Source organism: Blennius ocellaris, assembly GCF_963422515.1.
Source record: "Blennius ocellaris genome assembly, chromosome: 1".
Taxonomy (NCBI): Eukaryota; Metazoa; Chordata; class Actinopteri; order Blenniiformes; family Blenniidae; genus Blennius; species Blennius ocellaris.
The window spans coordinates 656113-674460 of record NC_137650.1 but is presented as its reverse complement, the minus strand read 5'-3'; the positions used below and the strand labels follow the sequence as shown (position 1 = coordinate 674460).

General features: G+C 43.5%; 1 protein-coding gene across 1 annotated transcript in view; it reads right to left on the bottom strand.

Annotated features, from left to right (window-relative positions):
* ano1a (anoctamin 1, calcium activated chloride channel a) overlaps positions 1-18348 on the bottom strand; it is a 168541-nt gene that overhangs the window by 98869 nt on the left and 51324 nt on the right. The window contains exons 3-10 of the mRNA XM_080517682.1: positions 16808-17146; positions 15755-15853; positions 11000-11151; positions 5936-5990; positions 5435-5486; positions 4131-4186; positions 3846-3887; positions 569-633 (exon numbers count right to left, since the gene is read on the bottom strand). Coding sequence (XP_080373808.1) covers positions 569-633; positions 3846-3887; positions 4131-4186; positions 5435-5486; positions 5936-5990; positions 11000-11151; positions 15755-15853; positions 16808-17146 — 860 coding nt within the window. The remainder of the gene's footprint in view (positions 1-568; positions 634-3845; positions 3888-4130; positions 4187-5434; positions 5487-5935; positions 5991-10999; positions 11152-15754; positions 15854-16807; positions 17147-18348) is intronic.

Sequence of the window (18348 nt, the reverse complement as noted above, 5' to 3'; positions counted from 1 at the left end):
TTTTACTACACATACAGAAACTGAATTTCATGAGGCACTTATACACTTTCATAATTACAATTTAAAACTGGTGACACTTTATTATAATTTTCCACTTTTAGTTTAACCTTTTTCAACTATTTTTACCTTTTGTAATTCCTTCAGCTGACAGCCCTTTTAGTTGTTGTACTTTGGGTCTTAGGGTTTCAGTCGTCTTCAGCTACTTTCCCACTTCTCAGCTGTTTGTAAGCAGCTGGTCTATAAAGATCTGGGTAAAGCAGTAGGTTGATAGTGAAACTAAAGTAGTGGAAATCTCTGTTTCCCTCTTAAGAGTTTTCTTTATTTGAATTTCATTCTGGTTTTCTTACGAGGAGGAGACTTTGGAAACTCAACATTTCTGCACTTGAGTTTACAGGCAGCGTGCAGGTGACTTTACTGGATGATCTTTCTTTACTTTGATTGAAACATTTGGACCTTCGGCTTGCAGAGAAGAGTCTCTGGAGAGGCGCAGATGAAGGGCAGATCACTGTGAGGACGAGTCTGCAGCCACCAACCATCCAGAGAATAGTGAGAAGACACTGGCTCTCACCTGATGAGTCCAATAGGCTGGTACTTGTAGAAAACACTGTAGCTTGCCCACTCCTCATATAGCAGCTGAGAAGAAGAGCAGATCACAAACATCCCATCACCTGCAGGCTGAGAGTGTTGGAGCAGCTTCAGAGTTGGAAAACTTTGTTCACTAGATGATCACAAACTCAGTGTTTTCATTCAAAATGTGTCTGATAAGCAACACGAAATGAGAGCCACCAGGTCTTTGAGTCTCACGCTGTGAAAAAAGAGTCACTCAGCTGTCACGTGATCCAGTCGGACCCAGAGACCCAGTCTGAAGACGTCCACACTCATAAACTCTCCAATAGAAATAGTGCCACCTGTTGGCACCATTAACTTTAAGGCATTACATTGTCATGCACCATGTCCTAAAACTGTGTGATACAATCATAACAATACAATTTGGTATATGAAGCACATCGTGGAGGGGGTATTCCAGAAAGGAAGTTCGACAAACTCTGAGCCTCTCCTGAACTCAAGTTGACTCACTCTGAGATGAAACCGAGTTTCTGGTTCTCGAACAGCTGATCTGAATTAGTTAAAAGGTTGAATACTTCAGTTACAGTTTCAGTGCAAAAGTTTAATTTTGTGAATTCAGGTAATAGTGCTTTGAAGTTCACACATACACACACACACGCATATGTTTTTTGTTTTCACAATATCTGTAGGCAACATGGGTCTAGGCAGAAGCCAAGGCTGATAAGTTCTTATTAGTTCAATAAACTCTGAGTATGTGAACCTTGAGTTATGAGCCTGAACAACCTGAATAAAAAATCTTCATCAATGGCACCCGATACCACCGCTTGCTGTGGTAACAGACCAAAAACCCAGCTATTTCACAGTAAAGGGCCGGACTGAACCCAGTTATGTCACAGTAAATTTCCAGATTGAAAACCCAGTTCTTTCACAGTGAAGTACCAGACTGAACCCAGTTATTTCACAGTGAAGTACCAGACTGAACCCAGTTATTTCATAGTAAAGTACCAGACTGAACCCAGTTATTTCACAGTGAAGTACCAGACTGAACCCAGTTATTTCACAGTGAAGTACCAGACTGAACCCAGTTATTTCACAGTGAAGTACCAGACTGAACCCAGTTATTTCATAGCAAAGTACCAGTGAAAACACAGTTCTTTCACAGTAGTACCAGACTAAATCCAGTTATTTCACAGTAAAGTACCAGACTTAACCCAGATATTTCTACCTCAGACTGTGTGCAATATACTATATTCTGTGCAATAACGTGTACCTTGTGCTCAAACCACACATACTCATTCAGCCAAGGTACCTCAAGAAGCTAGTTTTGTATTTTATGTAACTTATTATCGGTTTGTTTCTCTTTTACTTTTTTAACCTACTGCACTAATGTCCTCACTTTCTCACTCATCTGGGTGTGTGTGAGCGGGTCTGTGTGAGAGCTGAATGTGCGTGTGAATGTTTAGGTTATTCTGTATATACGGTGTGTCTGCTGAGATGAATGCGATGCTGAATGGGAGAATGGCTGCCTGTGTTTATTGTATGTCTACTGTGTGTTTTGTAGCTACACCGCAATTTCGTTGTACCATGTACAATGACAATAAAGTCTAATCTAATCTAATCTAATCTAATCTAATCTAATCTAATCTAATCTAATCTAATCTAATCTAATCTAATCTAATCTAATCTAATCTAATCTAATCTAATATTTCACAGTTAAAGTACCTTTGAATGGAATTAATGTAGTCTGTCTGTCTGTCCATCCGTCCGTCCATCCATCCATCCATCCATCCATCCATCCATCCATCCATCCATCCATCCATCCATCCATCCATCCATCCATCCATCCATCCATCCATCCATCTATCTATCTCCTCAATCACAGGACAAGCAGCAGAGGAACAACTGAAGACTGAAGAGAAAAGCTGTGGACTTCACAGAGACTGCAAACAGGTGATAATGACACTGTAAATGTGGAGGCCTGAGGAGCAGAGGGGATTATTGGGCTGTTGCCATAGGGACACACCGAAGAAGGAAACAACAGGCTCTGCTTTCTAGCTGCATACTTAATATTATTCTCATACACTGGGTAAGGCTTGACATGTTAAAACAAAAAGCTCACTGTTCCATCAATAAATGTTTCTTTTATTCTGCCTTTGTGGCTCAACTTCTCATTTTTATATGTTACTGAATAAATTCACCCAGAATCATTACCGCTCTTTTCCTTCATTTCTGATTTCAGCCTATTGTGGATACGAAATCTTCCCTGTGGTACACAATCATGACATATGAATTTGGACCCAGGAATCACACCCAGTGGGGGGGGGGACATTTTGCCACTGGAGACCCATGCAAATCCTCCCCCAATATACACTGCTCAATATACACTTCACCCATGCACTCAGTTAGTCACCGATTGGGTGAGGCTCTCAGGATTTCACACCTTCGAATCCACAAACCTTCAACCAAAAGCCTTTGGAAGAGACTCCTCAAGGGAATCTTGCCCTGAGTCTTCCCTGGTGAACACCAGGGAGGAGCTGGGTCCGAGCAGTTCCGCTCACAAAAGGCTTTTGCTCCTGTTCTTCGATGGAGGAGGTTACTGGAGGCAACTCACCCAGCGTTAGCATACAGCTAACACCAGAGGCCTGCAACCAGGGGCCTTCACTCCTCAACTCCTCTGCTGACCCACCACGAGGGTCAGACCTTCCCCTGATCCAGAGACCAGCACCCAGAGTCTGATCTCCCATCAACCAGGGAAAACCAAGCAGTTCCTCCAGGACGGACCAGGGAAACGACGCCTCACAGAACTTCTTTGTGTTTTCCTCAACCAGCAGGAAAACCATCACAGACCTGAGTGACCAGATCCTCAGTCTGGACAAAAGGAACAACCAGGAGCTGCAAAGAAGGACTCCTGAAACATCAACTTCATCTTCTTCTCCTCAGCCTGCAGAACCAGCAACCACAGTTAGCAGGAGGTGCTAACTACAGGAGAAGACACCAGCTTCCCTCCAGCACGACAACTACCGAAATCGCTACAACAATAATGAAGCAGTAAAACCAAGGATTTCATCAGCAAACATCACATTCATTATTACATTTTGAACACAACTTGCCGACATGTGTCTCATAACCATATTCATACATTACTGTTGTTAAATCACCACTCAACCACTCCTTCATCAACCATTTTCATCTGTATTGTTTAGAATCAGCTGAGAAGAGAAATACACTGCTGCATCGCTGCTACACGAAACTATAGGAATAAAGATATTTCTACTCACCTTCCTGTCATTAGGCTTGGCTGTTTCTCCTTCAATGTCTCCCTGTAACAGGCACACACACACACACACACACACACACACACACACACACACACACACACACACACACACACACACACACACACACACACACACACACACACACATCATTGAGCCACCTATAAATCATTTTTATTTTCATTGAAGAAAGCGACAGCAATCATATACAGTGTGAACACAGAGATTTGTCTTGATGATCTGCTTGGATTCAAAATAATCTACACCACGTGTAATGGTGACACTCACATCATGCAGAGGGTATGCTGAGGTGTAGACGCCATTGGCAAGAAGACTGGTGATTCCTGGGAAAAGCAGATCATATCATGGAAGATTGAGCAGGTGAAAATCTGAATCCTGGGGCTGACCTGTAAACTGCCTCTGAGACTAAATGTCCATCGTGACTTATTTTCTTTTATCACTTTCTTTTATCGATTACTTTCTTTAATTTTTGTCACCATGTACTCACTTTTTTAAACCATACAAAGATGTGAGGCTCTGTGAATGTTGCTCATGTGATCTGGGAGCCACAACAATGAAGTGAGAGGGTGGTGCTGAGGTTCACGGACGTGGGTTCAGGGCCTGTGGAGCAGCACCCCCGCCCCACACCACCACACACTGGGAGATAACATGAACGCTGTGTTTCATTGAGAGAAAGTGCTGGTTGTGCTGCTTCACCACACTACATAACTGTACACAGGGTTAACAACAGCTTTAAATAGAAGATGGAGTGATTTTTGTTTAAAATTCCCAACTTGTGCATGTTTTTTCAACATGATACCTCTTTGAAATAAGCAAGAAAAGAATTGTGAGCTGCTCAAACATTTCTGTATTTTTGGGTTATTTACCAACATTTAAGTAGAATGACTTTGAGCACGCTCTACAAACTCAACAGTATATATCTATTCTCTCTGAGGGCTTCAATACCTCTTGTGAACTAAACAAATGTTGACTGGTCTTTTTTGACTATTCACTATGTATCTGAGGTCCATTCTGTACTCCACTGCTGTCTTTTGAAAGTCCTGTCTTGCACAGTGAGGAGGCGTTTCAATAGTCATTTCTCAAGTTGTACTTTTTTGTCATTGTAATTACACTGGACTGATGGAAGAGGAAATGTGTATGTGTATGAAGATGTAGATGTAGACGTACATGCAAATGTAGAAAGATGTAGATGTAGAAAGATGTAGCTGTAAATATAGATGTATTTAGATGTAGATGTAGATGTAATCGTAAATGTAGAAAGATTTTGATGTAGATGTACGAAGATGTAGATGCAGATGCAGATGTAGATGTAGAAGATGTAGATGTAGATGCAGATGTAGATGTAGAAGATGTAGCTGGAAATGTAGATGTAGACGTAGATGTAGAAAAATGTAGATGTAGATGTAGTTGTAGATGTAGATGTAGAAAGATGCAGATGTAGATGTAGAAAGATTTAGATATAAAAATATGTTGATATAAATGCAGTGTAGACGTAGGCCTAGATGTAGACATAGAAGTAGATGTAGCTGTAGATGTAGACTGAGACAGAGACGTAGATGTAGGTGTCTTACCAATGGGGTACTTGGAATTGGTGCATCTGGTCCTCTTCAGTATCTCCCAGACCTGACAACAGTGCAGGAAACAGAAGTTTTGTTGTGTGTAAGAAGTGAGAGGCTGTGCAGCAGAACCAGCTGTGTCTCTACTGCGGAACAGGAACAGCAGCAGTGAGTCCAGAATCTTATTCATCAGAACTGGAGTGCACCACAAGCCAACGACTGATGTGACGGAGGAGCCCATCCAGTAACGAGAAGCCTGAGGCTTTACTCGTCATCAGCGCTGCTCTGCCAACTTGTGTGTAGGTGTGTGTCTCTGTGTGAGTCTCAACACAGCAGCACAAACTGCAGCTACACACCAAACACTCCATTTGTAAGGCTCCAGTCCAAAGCTTCACTCAATCTTTCTGCAAAATGGGAAAGCACTTGATTCTCTGAAATCAAGAATTGAATGAAGTTGTAGACATGCTGCTACTGGCGTCCCGTCCCAAATGCCCACTGACAGAAACAGAGCCTTACTATGGAGCTCCTGGTCTTGCTGTCGAAGAACTTGTCTTTGTCAGATAGATCGAACCTGCCAACAGAAAAGACAATGAGAATAAAACAAACATTTCATCATTTTATGAACATCTTGGCTCATTTTGAGTAGAGTAGAAAAGAATGGACTGGTGATGTCTGTCATATTGAGGAAGAATGCACGGTACGTGTGGCCCTGGTGCATCCTGAAGAGGGGAGTTCTAAGGTTGGATGCCTCAGCAGAACAATGTCTTCCTTTCTGTCTCTGATTCTAGCTGAGAACAGTCTGTACCTTTTGCTACAGTCTGAGTCTCCCTCTGTCGCTGACAGGCAGTACAGTCTGTACTTGGTTTTTACATTCTGCTGGTTTGAAACTGATGCTGGACCTGGCCAGTCTCCTCCCGGAGTCCTGAGAGGAGCAGCTGAGCAGCGTTCACACCACTGGAGCAGCAGTGGAAGGTCGGCTGAGGTTCGGGCTGAAGGTCACATAGTGACCTGCTGTCAGACCCTGGTCCTCTTGAACAATATGGTCAATAATGATGCTGCTGCTTCACACTATTCTTCGTGTAAATAAACTCAGGTCATGGAACAGACATTTCATGAGCCACACCTACAAAACAAAAGCTGAAAAAATTACAAAAAAAATTTCTGATTTGTAACACCCTGTGTACAAACAATTTGCTTCTATTGATCTTCTCTAAATGCATGAGATGAATCTGACCTTCAATTCACCATCTGGTTCGATTCACCACTTCACCTTCTGGTTCAATTTACCAGTTCACCATCTGGTTTACATCACTACTTCACCATCTGGTTCAATTTACCAGTTCACCATCTGGTTTACATCACTACTTCACCATCTGGTTCAATTCACCAGTTCACCATCTGGTTTACATCACTACTTCACCATCTGGTTCAATTTACCAGTTCACCATCTGGTTTACATCACTACTTCACCATCTGGTTCAATTTACCAGTTCACCATCTGGTTTACATCACTACTTCACCATCTGGTTCAATTCACCAATTCACCATCTGGTTCGATTCACTATTTCACCATCTGGCTCGATTCACCACTTCAACATCTGGTTCAAATTCAGCTTTTTCCCCAAAGCCATCACCACCGTGAACTCTCACATGTAAATAACTGACGGGCAAAACACATTCCACCACTGCTCACTGTGTGATTACATTGTGCAATACTTTAAAATATGTGAAAGGTTTTACATTTTTTCCCAATTTTTATTTTTTTCTATTTATGCTTCTTCATGCTCACATAAAAAAGTGCTGATCCTTGCATTGAATATAGGAGAACTTCAAATTTCATTATTGTTGAGGTCTCACAAGACCACAGAAAGTTTGTTCATTTTGAGGGAAAGACCATTTTCATATTTCATGATACACAGACATGACATATGAATTTGGACCCAGTAATGTGATTGACCATCACACCCAGTGGGGGGGCTTTTCCCACAGCAGACCCATGCAGATCCTCCCCCACTTTCTGCTCACAAGACACTCACAGTAACTGATTGGTTGAAGCTCTCAGGATTCAACACCTTCAAATCCACAAACGTTCAACAAAAGCCTGCGAATGCAGTCTTGCAGACAGTCTTCTCCTGTGAACACTGTGGGAAGAGCTGCTTCCCAGCAGCTCAGCTCACCCAGCGTTAGCATACAGCTAAAACCAGAGGCCTGCAACCAGGGGCCTTCACTCCTCAACTCCTCTGCTGACCCGACCACGAGGGTCAGACCTCTGATCCAGAGACCAGCACCCAGAGTCTGATCTCCCATCAACCAGGGAAAACCAACCAGTTCCTCCAGGACGGGACCAGGGAAACGACGCCTCACAGAACTTCTTTGTGTTTTCCTCAACCAGCAGGAAAACCATCACAGACCTGAGCGACCAGATCCTCAGTCTGGACAAAAGGAACAACCAGGAGCTGCAAAGAAGGACTCCTGAAATATCAACTCCATCTTCTTCTCCTCAGCCTGCAGAACCAGCAACCACAGTTAGCAGGAGGTGCTAACTACAGGAGAAGACACCAGCTTCCCTCCAGCAGGACAACAACTGAACTCCTTCAAGGAAGTGGTAACAACTGGACTTTACCTGAGATTAGTTAAACCTGATGCTATGATAGAACTGTTTAACTTTATGAAGATGTGTTGATTCTGTTACAGTGATTGAGTTCTATAGATAATGATATTAGGAGCAGTGATCAACCTGTAAACCAACGTTAGCTCTGCCACAGACACAGGGTCTGCATGCTAATCTGCTTTACTAACTAGTTAACTCACAATCCTACACATATCACATCAAAGACAACATCACACAGTAACTGAACACCATCTGACGACTCCTGACGTTTTACAAAACAAGTCTCATTCACATCAACTCAGTCTAGAAATGGTCCTTTAGCAGAGACACACAGGAAGCAGACGCTAAAGACTAGCTTCCATGTTCCATTGTTCTCCAGCACATGGTGGAGACCCAGGACAGACTTCCTGCTCTCTGATAACCTCCATTGGAATGGAGTTTCTTGTGACCCGCCATCTTGTTTTGTAGTTCCATCACACATCTCACACACACACAGTCCCTCCACCTCTCGCTCTCTCTTTCTCGCTCTCCCCACACACACACACACACACACACACACACACACACACACACACACACACAAAGCTGTATATAGGTAGTTAGAATCTGTATATATTTGTTTTCATTGTAAATAAATATAATTTTTGGAATCATACTTGCTGTTTTATTAATGAGCACAAAGGTGAATGAAATGTCGACCTCTTCTATGTCAAGAACTCCAAAATCTTTCAAGCTTTTGTTTATTTAACTGTTAATTCAAATTCCTGATTAACTGTTTAGTATATCTTATGAGACTGATAGAACTGAATTTGCTATCATTTCCTGTTAAGACAGGTGAAGCTCTGAGGTTCTGATACAGATCAGATTACATTTTCAATAACATTATTAATAACTATCTTCGATAATTATTAATCATTATCGATAGCCAACCACAACATAAATGGTCCGAGTGATCCTTATGAGGTAAGAAACCACTACATTGTACATTGTTTGTATAATGACAAATAAAAGGCATTCTATTATATAATCTAATTCAACACTCCACCATCTGGTCCGATTCACTACTTCACCATCTGGCTGAATTCAACACTTCACCTTCTAGTTCAATTCACCACTTGGTTCAATTCAATATGTCACTATCTGGTTAAATTCACCATCTGGTTCAATTCACTACTTCGCCATCTGGTTCAATTCACCACTTCACCATCTGGTTCAATTCACTACTTCGCCATCTGGTTCAATTCACCACTTCACCATCTGGTTCAATTCAACATTTCACCATCTGGTTCAATTCACCATCTGGATCAATTCACTACTTCACCATCTGGTTCAAGTCACTATTTTACCATCTGGTTCAATTAACCATCTGGTTTAATTCACCATTTGGTTCAATTCACCACTTCACCATCTGGTTCAATTCAACATTTTACCATCTGGTTCAATTAACCATCTGGTTTAATTCACCATTTGGTTCAATTCACTAGTTCACCATCTGGTTCAATTCACCATCTGGTTCAATTCACCACTTCACCATTTCGTTCAATTCACCATCTGGTTCAATTCACCACTTCACCATCTGGTTCAATTCACCACTTCACCATTTCGTTCAATTCACCATCTGGTTCAATTCACCACTTCACCATCTGGTTCAATTCACCACTTCACCATTTCGTTCAATTCACCATCTGGTTCAATTTACTACTTCACCATCAGGTTCAATTCATAATCTGGTTCAATCCACCATCTGGTTCAATTCACTATTTCACCATCTGGTTCAACGCACCACTTCACCATCTGTACTGTCAGATAGTAAAGTGGTGAAAAATGTTCCTGCTAAAGATCATAAGTTCAGGTGGGAAGTGGCGTACAAATCTTCCAGGACCTATCTTGTGCGTCAGCAGCGTTTATAGATGAGGCCTCCGGTTTTCTTTAAAGGAGAATCAGTTGACTTCTTCTGAAGCCAGTCTGTAGATTAATGATTCTAATCCTCAAAAATAGACTGGAATGTCTCATAAATGCAACAGCAGCTTCAAAGTTGGGTTATGCTGGTGTGTAGCAGTGGCATGGTCGAGTGGAGCAAAACTCTAAAAGAGTGAGTCTAGTGAAGAGTGAGATGATGAATAGTGACTAAGGAAGAGTGAGTGTAATGAAGATTGTAAATGAGTGTAATGACTCCTTCACTCCTCCAGTCCTCCACCCCTCCTCCATTCAACCTCTACTCCTCCTCCACTCCTTCACACCTTCAGTCCTCCACTCTTCCTCCACTCCTCCCCTGAGTGAGTGAGTGAGTGAGTGAGTGAGTGAGTGAGTGAGTGAGTGAGTGAGTGAGTGAGTGAGTGAGTGAGTGAGTGAGTGAGTGAGTGAGTGAGTATTGTTCTCAACTTCATGAAGAGGAGCTAAACAGCCGGTTTGAGTTAATAGACTTTGAAAGCCACATTTTCTTGTATCTGGGCTCCATCTCAAGAAAGTTTCTGGAGCTCAGAAATGGAGGAAGATGAAGTAGTGGAGGAAGATGAAGTGGTGGAGGAGAGCAAGCTGCTGCTAGCTGTTAGTCAGAGCTGTAATAATAGTAACACTGGCTGCCCACCCACTCCTCCATACATCCCAGCAGGCAGCTTTACTTCAAACCACCTGAATCCCTCTCAGACATCACTCTGTGAGCTTGTACAGCAGGGTTCTCCAACCCAGGTCTTCGAGAGCCCCTGTCCTGCAGGCTTTAGCTCTCTCCCAGTTGCAACACAGCTGATTGCAATGAGTGACATCATCATTAGACTCAGGTATGCTGAAGCAGGGAGAGAACTAAAACATGCAGGATAGGGGCTCTCAAGGACTGGATTTGGAGACCCCTGTTGTACAGGGTCTGAGTGACCGCAGCTTCCCCATGCCAGACCAAACTGAAGCTGCTCATTCAGACCTCAGGGGCCCGGATCAGCAGGCTTCTACAAAGTGAAAATAGAGACATTACTCACAGGTGCTGCTTTTCTCTGGAGAACGGGTGTGAGAGGAACTTGGTGTCCTGAGATCGGTTTGCGTTGACTTTGGGGTGAAGAGGAGCCGTGACTTTGTGAATGAACAGTCGAATCTTCTCCACCAGGTTGCTGCCTTGTTTCACTTCATAATACTGCAGGCGAGACACAAAAACTGGTTCTTAAAAACACAAATTGATCTGAGCTAGTATTCTATTACTACTCGTACTGGTCTCTATGGTGGGTCGCACCGGTCTCTATGGTGGGTTGTACTGGTCCCTATGGTGGGTCATACTGGTATCTATAGTGGGACGCACTGGACTCTATGGTAGACCATACTGGTCTGTATGGTGGGTCATTTCATTCTCTATGGTAGACCGTACTGGTCTCTATGGTGGACTGTACTGGTCTCTATGGTGGGTCGTACCAGTCTTTATGGTGGGTTGTACCGTTCTGTATGGTGCACAACACTGGTCTCTATGGAAGACCGTACTGGTCTCTATAGTGGTTTGTACTGGTCTCTATGGTAGATCACACTGGTCTCTATGGTGGGTTGTACCGGTCTCTATGGTGGACCGTACTGGTCTCTATTGTGAACTGTACTGGTCTCTATGGTGGACTGTACCGGTCTCTATGGTGGGTCGTAACGGTATGTATGGTGGACTACACTGGTTTCTATGGTAGACCGTATTGGTCTCTATGGTGGATCATACTGGTCTGTATGGTAGACTGTACTGGTCTCTATGCTGGGTTGTACTGGTCTCTATGGAGGCCGTACTGGTCTCTATGGTGGGTCGTACTGGTCTCTAAGGTGGGTTGTACAAGTCTCTATGGTAGACTATACTGGTCTCGATGGTGGACTGTACTGGTCTCTATGGTGGACTGTACCGGTCTCTATGGTGGGTCATACTGGTATCTATGGTGGATCATACTGGACTCTATGGTAGACCGTACTGGTCTCTATGGTGGGTCGTTCTGTTCTGTATGGTGGACCACACTGGCCTCTATGGTAGAACGTACTGGTCTCTATGGTAGACCGTAATGGCTTCTATGGTGGGTCATACCAGTCTGTATGGTGGACTACACTGGTCTCTATGGTGTGTCATACGGGTCTGTATGGTAGACCGTACTGGTTTCTATGGTGGGTCGTACTAGTCTATGGAGGCCATGCTGGTCTCTATGGTGGGTTGTACTGGGCTCTATGGTGGGTTGTAACGGTCTCTATGGTGGGTCATACTGGTATCTATGGTGGATTGTACTGGACTCTATGGTAGACCGTACTGGTCTCTATGGTGGGTCGTACTGTTCTGTATGGTGGACCACACTGGCCTCTATGGTAGAACGTACTGGTCCCTATGGTAGACCGTACTGGTCTCTATGGTGGGTCGTACTGTTCTGTATGGTGGACCACACTGGCCTCTATGGTAGAACGTACTGGTCCCTATGGTAGACCGTACTGGTCTCTATGGTGGGTCGTACTGTTCTGTATGGTGGACCACACTGGCCTCTATGGTAGAACGTACTGGTCCCTATGGTAGACCGTACTGGTCTCTATGGTGGGTCGTACTGTTCTGTATGGTGGACCACACTGGCCTCTATGGTAGAACGTACTGGTCCCTATGGTAGACTGTACTGGTCTCTATAGTGGGTCGTACTGTTCTGTATGGTGGACCATACTGGCCTCTATGGTAGAACGTACTGGTCCCTATGGTAGACTGTACTGGTCTCTATAGTGGGTCGTACTGGTCTCTATGGTAGACCGTACTGGCTTCTATGGTGGGTCATACCAGTCTGTATGGTGGACTACACTGGTCTCTATGGTGTGTCATACGGGTCTGTATGGTAGACCGTACTGGTTTCTATGGTGGGTCGTACTAGTCTCTATGGAGACCATGCTGGTCTCTATGGTGGGTTGTACTGGGCTCTATGGTGGGTTGTAACGGTCTCTATGGTGGGTCGTACTGATTTCTGTAGTGCGTCGTACCGGTCGCTATGGTGAGTCATACCAGTCTATATGGTAGACAGTACTGGTCTCTATGGTGGAATGTACTGGTCTCTATGGTGGGTCGTACCGTTCTCTGTGGTGGGTCGTACCGGTCTTTATGGTGGGTCGTAAAGGTCTCAATGGTGGGGCGTACCGGTCTCTATGGTGGGTCAAACTGGTCTCTATGGTGCGTCGTACTGGTATCTATGGTGGGTCATACGGGTCTCTATGGTGGGTAGTACCGCCCTCTATGGTGGGTCGCTACGGTCTCTATGGTGGGTTGTTCTGGTCTCTATGGTGGGTCACAACGGTCTCTATGGAGTGTCGTACCGGTCTCTATGGTGGCTCATACTGGTCTCTATAGTGGGTTGTACCGGTCTCCATGGTGTATTGTACCGATCTCTATAAGCACAGTTCCACTGCACTTTCTGCCGCGCAGCGTTGTGGGACCCAACTAATAAGCTAATGATTCATAACCCTCGTCCTGCCAGTTAGCCACTCACCAAATATCAGCTCAATTGAACAAACCTTGTTTTGAAAATCACACAAGTTGCTCCCTAGGTGGCCCTGAACTGGAATCTGGTCTTATCTCATATGCTAATCTGCTAAGCTAACTAGGTTAGCATTAGCATTATAAAGCATTTAAAGCATTAGCATTACAGTGCACATTACCATGTTATCTGGTCCATAAAGCACACATTACCCTGTTAGCTTGTTAATGTCACAGTGCACATTAGCATGTTAGCTACTCCACACACTGCATGTTCGCTAGTCCTTAAACCACATATTAGCATGTTAGCTCATCCACAAAGCACACATTAGTACACATGGTAGGTCATCCCATAAACAAGGGATTTCATGGTATTGTGCAATTCTTGGTGTTGCGCAATCCTGGGTGTTGAATTACACAGCATTCTGACCACCTGCAGTTAGTGATGTCATCACAGTGTGAGACGACGGACTTTATCCAAATATTTTGGAAACAAGTGCTCTGAATCCAGTTTTCGGGCAAATATTTTGTTAAAATTAACATTTCTTGAGAGGAAAATTTGTCGTCTTTCAGTCTGTGTGGGTTTGGCGTTCGGAATTTTGAGGGCTTATAAAAATGAAACCGCACAACAACAAAGCAAAGCGTTCTAGATTATTGATCAGGAGAGTCTCCACTGTCTTATCATACTATTTTAAAGCCGATATGACCTTCGTCCCTCAGAGGACATGTTGTTTGCGTGAGGGCCTTTTTTGGGTGATAATCTTTTTTTGAAAGGTAAATTGCAGATTTCTTGTTGGATTTAGGTCCAGAGTTTCAGTGCGTGATTTGTAGGTCTTGATGAGACGAACAATTGAGTTTTGGTTTGATCTCCCTACGACATTCCTATGGGCCATGGTCATTTTAGGGTTTTTTTTGGTGGCCGTTATAGTTTTTCTAGATGGTGCTCGAGATCACATTTTGGCACTCTGGGGGTCAATTTTTAAATGTCCTTATAATTTTCACCACTCCCAATATGCATGCCAAATTTGGTGAGTTTTTGAGTTGTCTTTAGTGGTTAAATTTGGGCAAATATACGAATTTCAGGAGGTGTCCGGAGTCCCTGTCGTATGAAATACAACTCAGTTTGGTACTTCTGACCCTAAAAACATCTTTCAAAGCCTGAGTGACAATGATTTATTTTATTATGCTCAATCAGGATACTGTAAAAATAGGCAAGTCATTTTCCAAGAGATCTGATTGTTCAATAGACAGTGCCTTCATTCTCTGCTCCAGAGTTAAACATCAGAGTACCAGGGTGATTTATAGCAGTGAGAAGTGAATGGGCTTTGCAGTACTCAAATCCCAGGGTTAATTCTTAACTTACCCCGATAACAGAAAATCCCAAGTTGTAACACAAGCCGAGGTTGATTTGTGGCAACATGTTTGTTTACACGTATATGCCGTTGTGGCAGAGAGGTGAGGCAACGCACTTGATTCACATCGGGAGCTTAAAAACCTCTCAGCCCATAAAGGAGGAGTCGCCAAAAAACACAAGGTGACAGGCGAGAGTTAACGCAGAGATGTAGAAGAGCCTGAAAAAGGCTGAGGGTCTGCGTGTGGGTTTGAGTTTGTTTTCACTTTAATACAATGGTTTATCGACATTCTGGCTCCGTACCTCTGTGGGTGAACCCGATTGTGGCATGCTTCACTGCCACACTGGCTCCCTGTTGGACCCACATAGCATGGAGGAGCACCCCGGGAGCTGCGACTCCCGAGAAGACCGCAGAGGAGGCGTTCGCTTGGCTGCTCATAGACTTCACCCGCTGCAGCAGTAGCAGGCTGCTCATGATCAGCAGCTGACAGGGGCTTTCCTGCTGCAGAAGGAAAGGCAGGGACGCCTCCTCGAGTCGCTTCCTCGAGTCTCGCACCACACGCTATCAGATCAGAAGAGGAAGATCTTGTGCGAGCTGTCTTTTGTGATCATCAAGTGTGTTGTCTCTGGATCTGTGAAGGTTTGAAATAACTGTGTGTGCAAGACTTTACACGAAGTTTGAAATCAAATTGTGGGTCCAGTCAAAGGAGCTGGATTTGATGGATGTTCTACTCCCTGATAAAACAACAACCTTGTGAAGAAACAATGACCTTGTGAAGAAATGATAATGCGATGATTCCATTTGTCGGCAGGTTCTCAAGAGGTATGCAGCCTGCCACCACAGTCTCATACATTCCCAGACCAGAGTTTTCATTTGGTAGTCAGAGAGGACAGGTTCCTTTGGAAGAGGGTCAGGACTCTGCAGTGGACTACCTTCTTTGTGGGCATCTTGAGCTTCATGAACTCAGCTTCTCGACACAAAACACCCCATGGAGCATGGATCTTGAGGAAGCCCACTCCTGGGATTTTTGTCTGAAACACAGAAGTGTTTGGAAGAGTTAAAGAGTTTAATGGCAGAAACCCGAACAAAGTCTGTGTTGATCAAACAGGAAGTCTCTGAGTGCTGTAATAGACGACTTCACGCCAGAGACTGTAGAATATGATTACACTGAGAGGTTCTGCCACTGAAAGGTTATTTTCTATTATTAACTTCAGTTAGACTGGTCTTAGAGTTTCAAAATGCTGCTCCGACATTCATTTAGATATTCTATGAGTATTGTGCAGAGCCACACTGATCTATTCAGTAGGAGACTGACTGACTGAGTGACCAGAGGTCAGGGACCCCAGTCGACCTGCAGTCTGCTACCTGAGTTCTGAGGACACCACTGATCCCTGTGGCGATACCAGTACTTTCCGAGACGATGAAATTAATTTGAAAATGCCCAGCATTGTTAGAATAGAGATGTAGAGGAGCTGAAGCTTGTTAGGAAGCAGTTCACTGTCTGCTCTAAAGCAGTACCAATGATCCATAATTGATCCCCAACATGATCCCTTCTGTGACAAGTCCACAAGCCTTCAACCTGGAGCGATCTGTTCCCAGCTGGGAAACCACTACCAGCTCCAAAGTAACCTGGATAATCATGTTCTAATTTTGAAGCTATGGACTGTTGAGAATCATCCAGACTTCCAAGCTCTGACACAACCCAGCGGTGCAGTTCTGAGCTTTAGTAACTATCATTACCTCCCAGCAGTGATTAGACCGCTCACCACCCACTGCACAGGAGGCTTAACAAACTCTCTTTCACAATCAGTGACTGCGCTCAGGCAACTTAACATCAGCCATTTACATGCCCTTAAACACACCTTTCCACGCTGAGGGAAGAAACCGGAAGACCTGAACCAGGGAGAAAGGTCCACCAAACTGAGCAGAGAGTCTTCATTTATACAGCCAAAACCGAGAACAACTAGTCCTGAGAAATTCCTCACCCCCTCATCCTTCTCCAGCTCCAGCCCAGTCTCCAGCAGGTTCTCCTCCAACTCCTCCCGCTTCAGCCGGTTGCTGTACTCATGGTTGTCCACTCTCTGGTCCTGGGCGGCGACCTCTGGGTCTTCTCGGGGCTGCAGCGGTGCTCGGCTACCTCTCAGGCTCATGCTGCGCCGCAGCCTTCGGAGGAAGTTGCCCTCTCCAGTCCTGGGTGAACGGCGGCGGTTGCTGCCAGGCTTTGGGATGTGGTAGGTCAGGACGTAGTCCACCTGGCGCTGGCCATCAGAGAAGAACGGACCCAGCTCAGGAGAACTGTTGCCTGCATTCAGGGTCTTCAGAGGCTGCAACACACACACAAGCTGATTTAAACATGATTCACTGGTCAAAGTTATTATGATCACGTCAGGTTGTTTTATAAAAATTGTTGTTGAAAAACCGCTGATTATTCAGATTAATCTTTTTTCAAATCCACGAGAAGAACAGCAAAGAAAAACCCAATCTGAGTAATCTGTCATGTCAGGAGGTTCAATTGCTGCTTGAGACAGATGTTCATCCCCAGAGTGCAGATTAGGATGATTGTCCAAACATCTTGTTCAGGAGGAAGACCAATATTAAGAAGCTCTATTATAGAATACATCTCTATGATAGAAGATGACATATGGTCGTATTCAGAATCAGAATCAGAATCGTCTTTATTGTCATTGTAACAAGTACAATGAAATTGCATAGAAAGTTGGGGGAAAGAGGGACAACAAGAGGTGAGGAGAGAAAAAAAGACAGATTAGAGACTGTACTCTCAGGAGCACAGTCTGTAATTGGGGGGAAAAAAATCCACCTCAGGCACATTTAAGCATCAACACAGACACATTACACATATTCTCAAGACAGTACTTATGATATTGGAAGGGTAGTTTTGCAGGCGGCCGCTAGGAGGAGGTGTTGGGATTTCTGGTTGGTTATTAGCGTTAAAATTACTGTAAATAATAGATTACTGAAAGTAATAAATCACTGGAAGTAATTTATGAAAAACTTAAATTATTAATGGTAGTAAATGGTAATTTACTCATTAACAACTACTAAAGTAATTGACAAATTACTTAAAAGTGAATAAATTATCAAAAATGATTTATTAATGAAAAATTGTTAATTTGAATAAATTGGTTAGTTATCAAATAATAATGAAATTGGGGCACCACCAGCTAAACTGGAAATAGCTAATACCAAAATATCAGTCTCATTTGTAAAAAAGGTTATTTAAGTTAGTTAATATTCCTGTACAAAATATAACAATCTTAAATAACAAGGAAGGTGTGAGATTCAAGCGCAGACTGTTACAAACCAGTGAATTGTCAACAATAAATACACAATAATTACCAGGAATCAATCAAATCAGCTAACAGGTATTTATTTACCAAAAATGTATTAATTCATCAATAATTCAGATATTATTTATTAGACCAACACAATCAAGTAACAAGCGTCATCTAACATGGAGATCTAATCAACTAAACAGCAAACACTAGGTACAAAGAAGAGGGTGTGT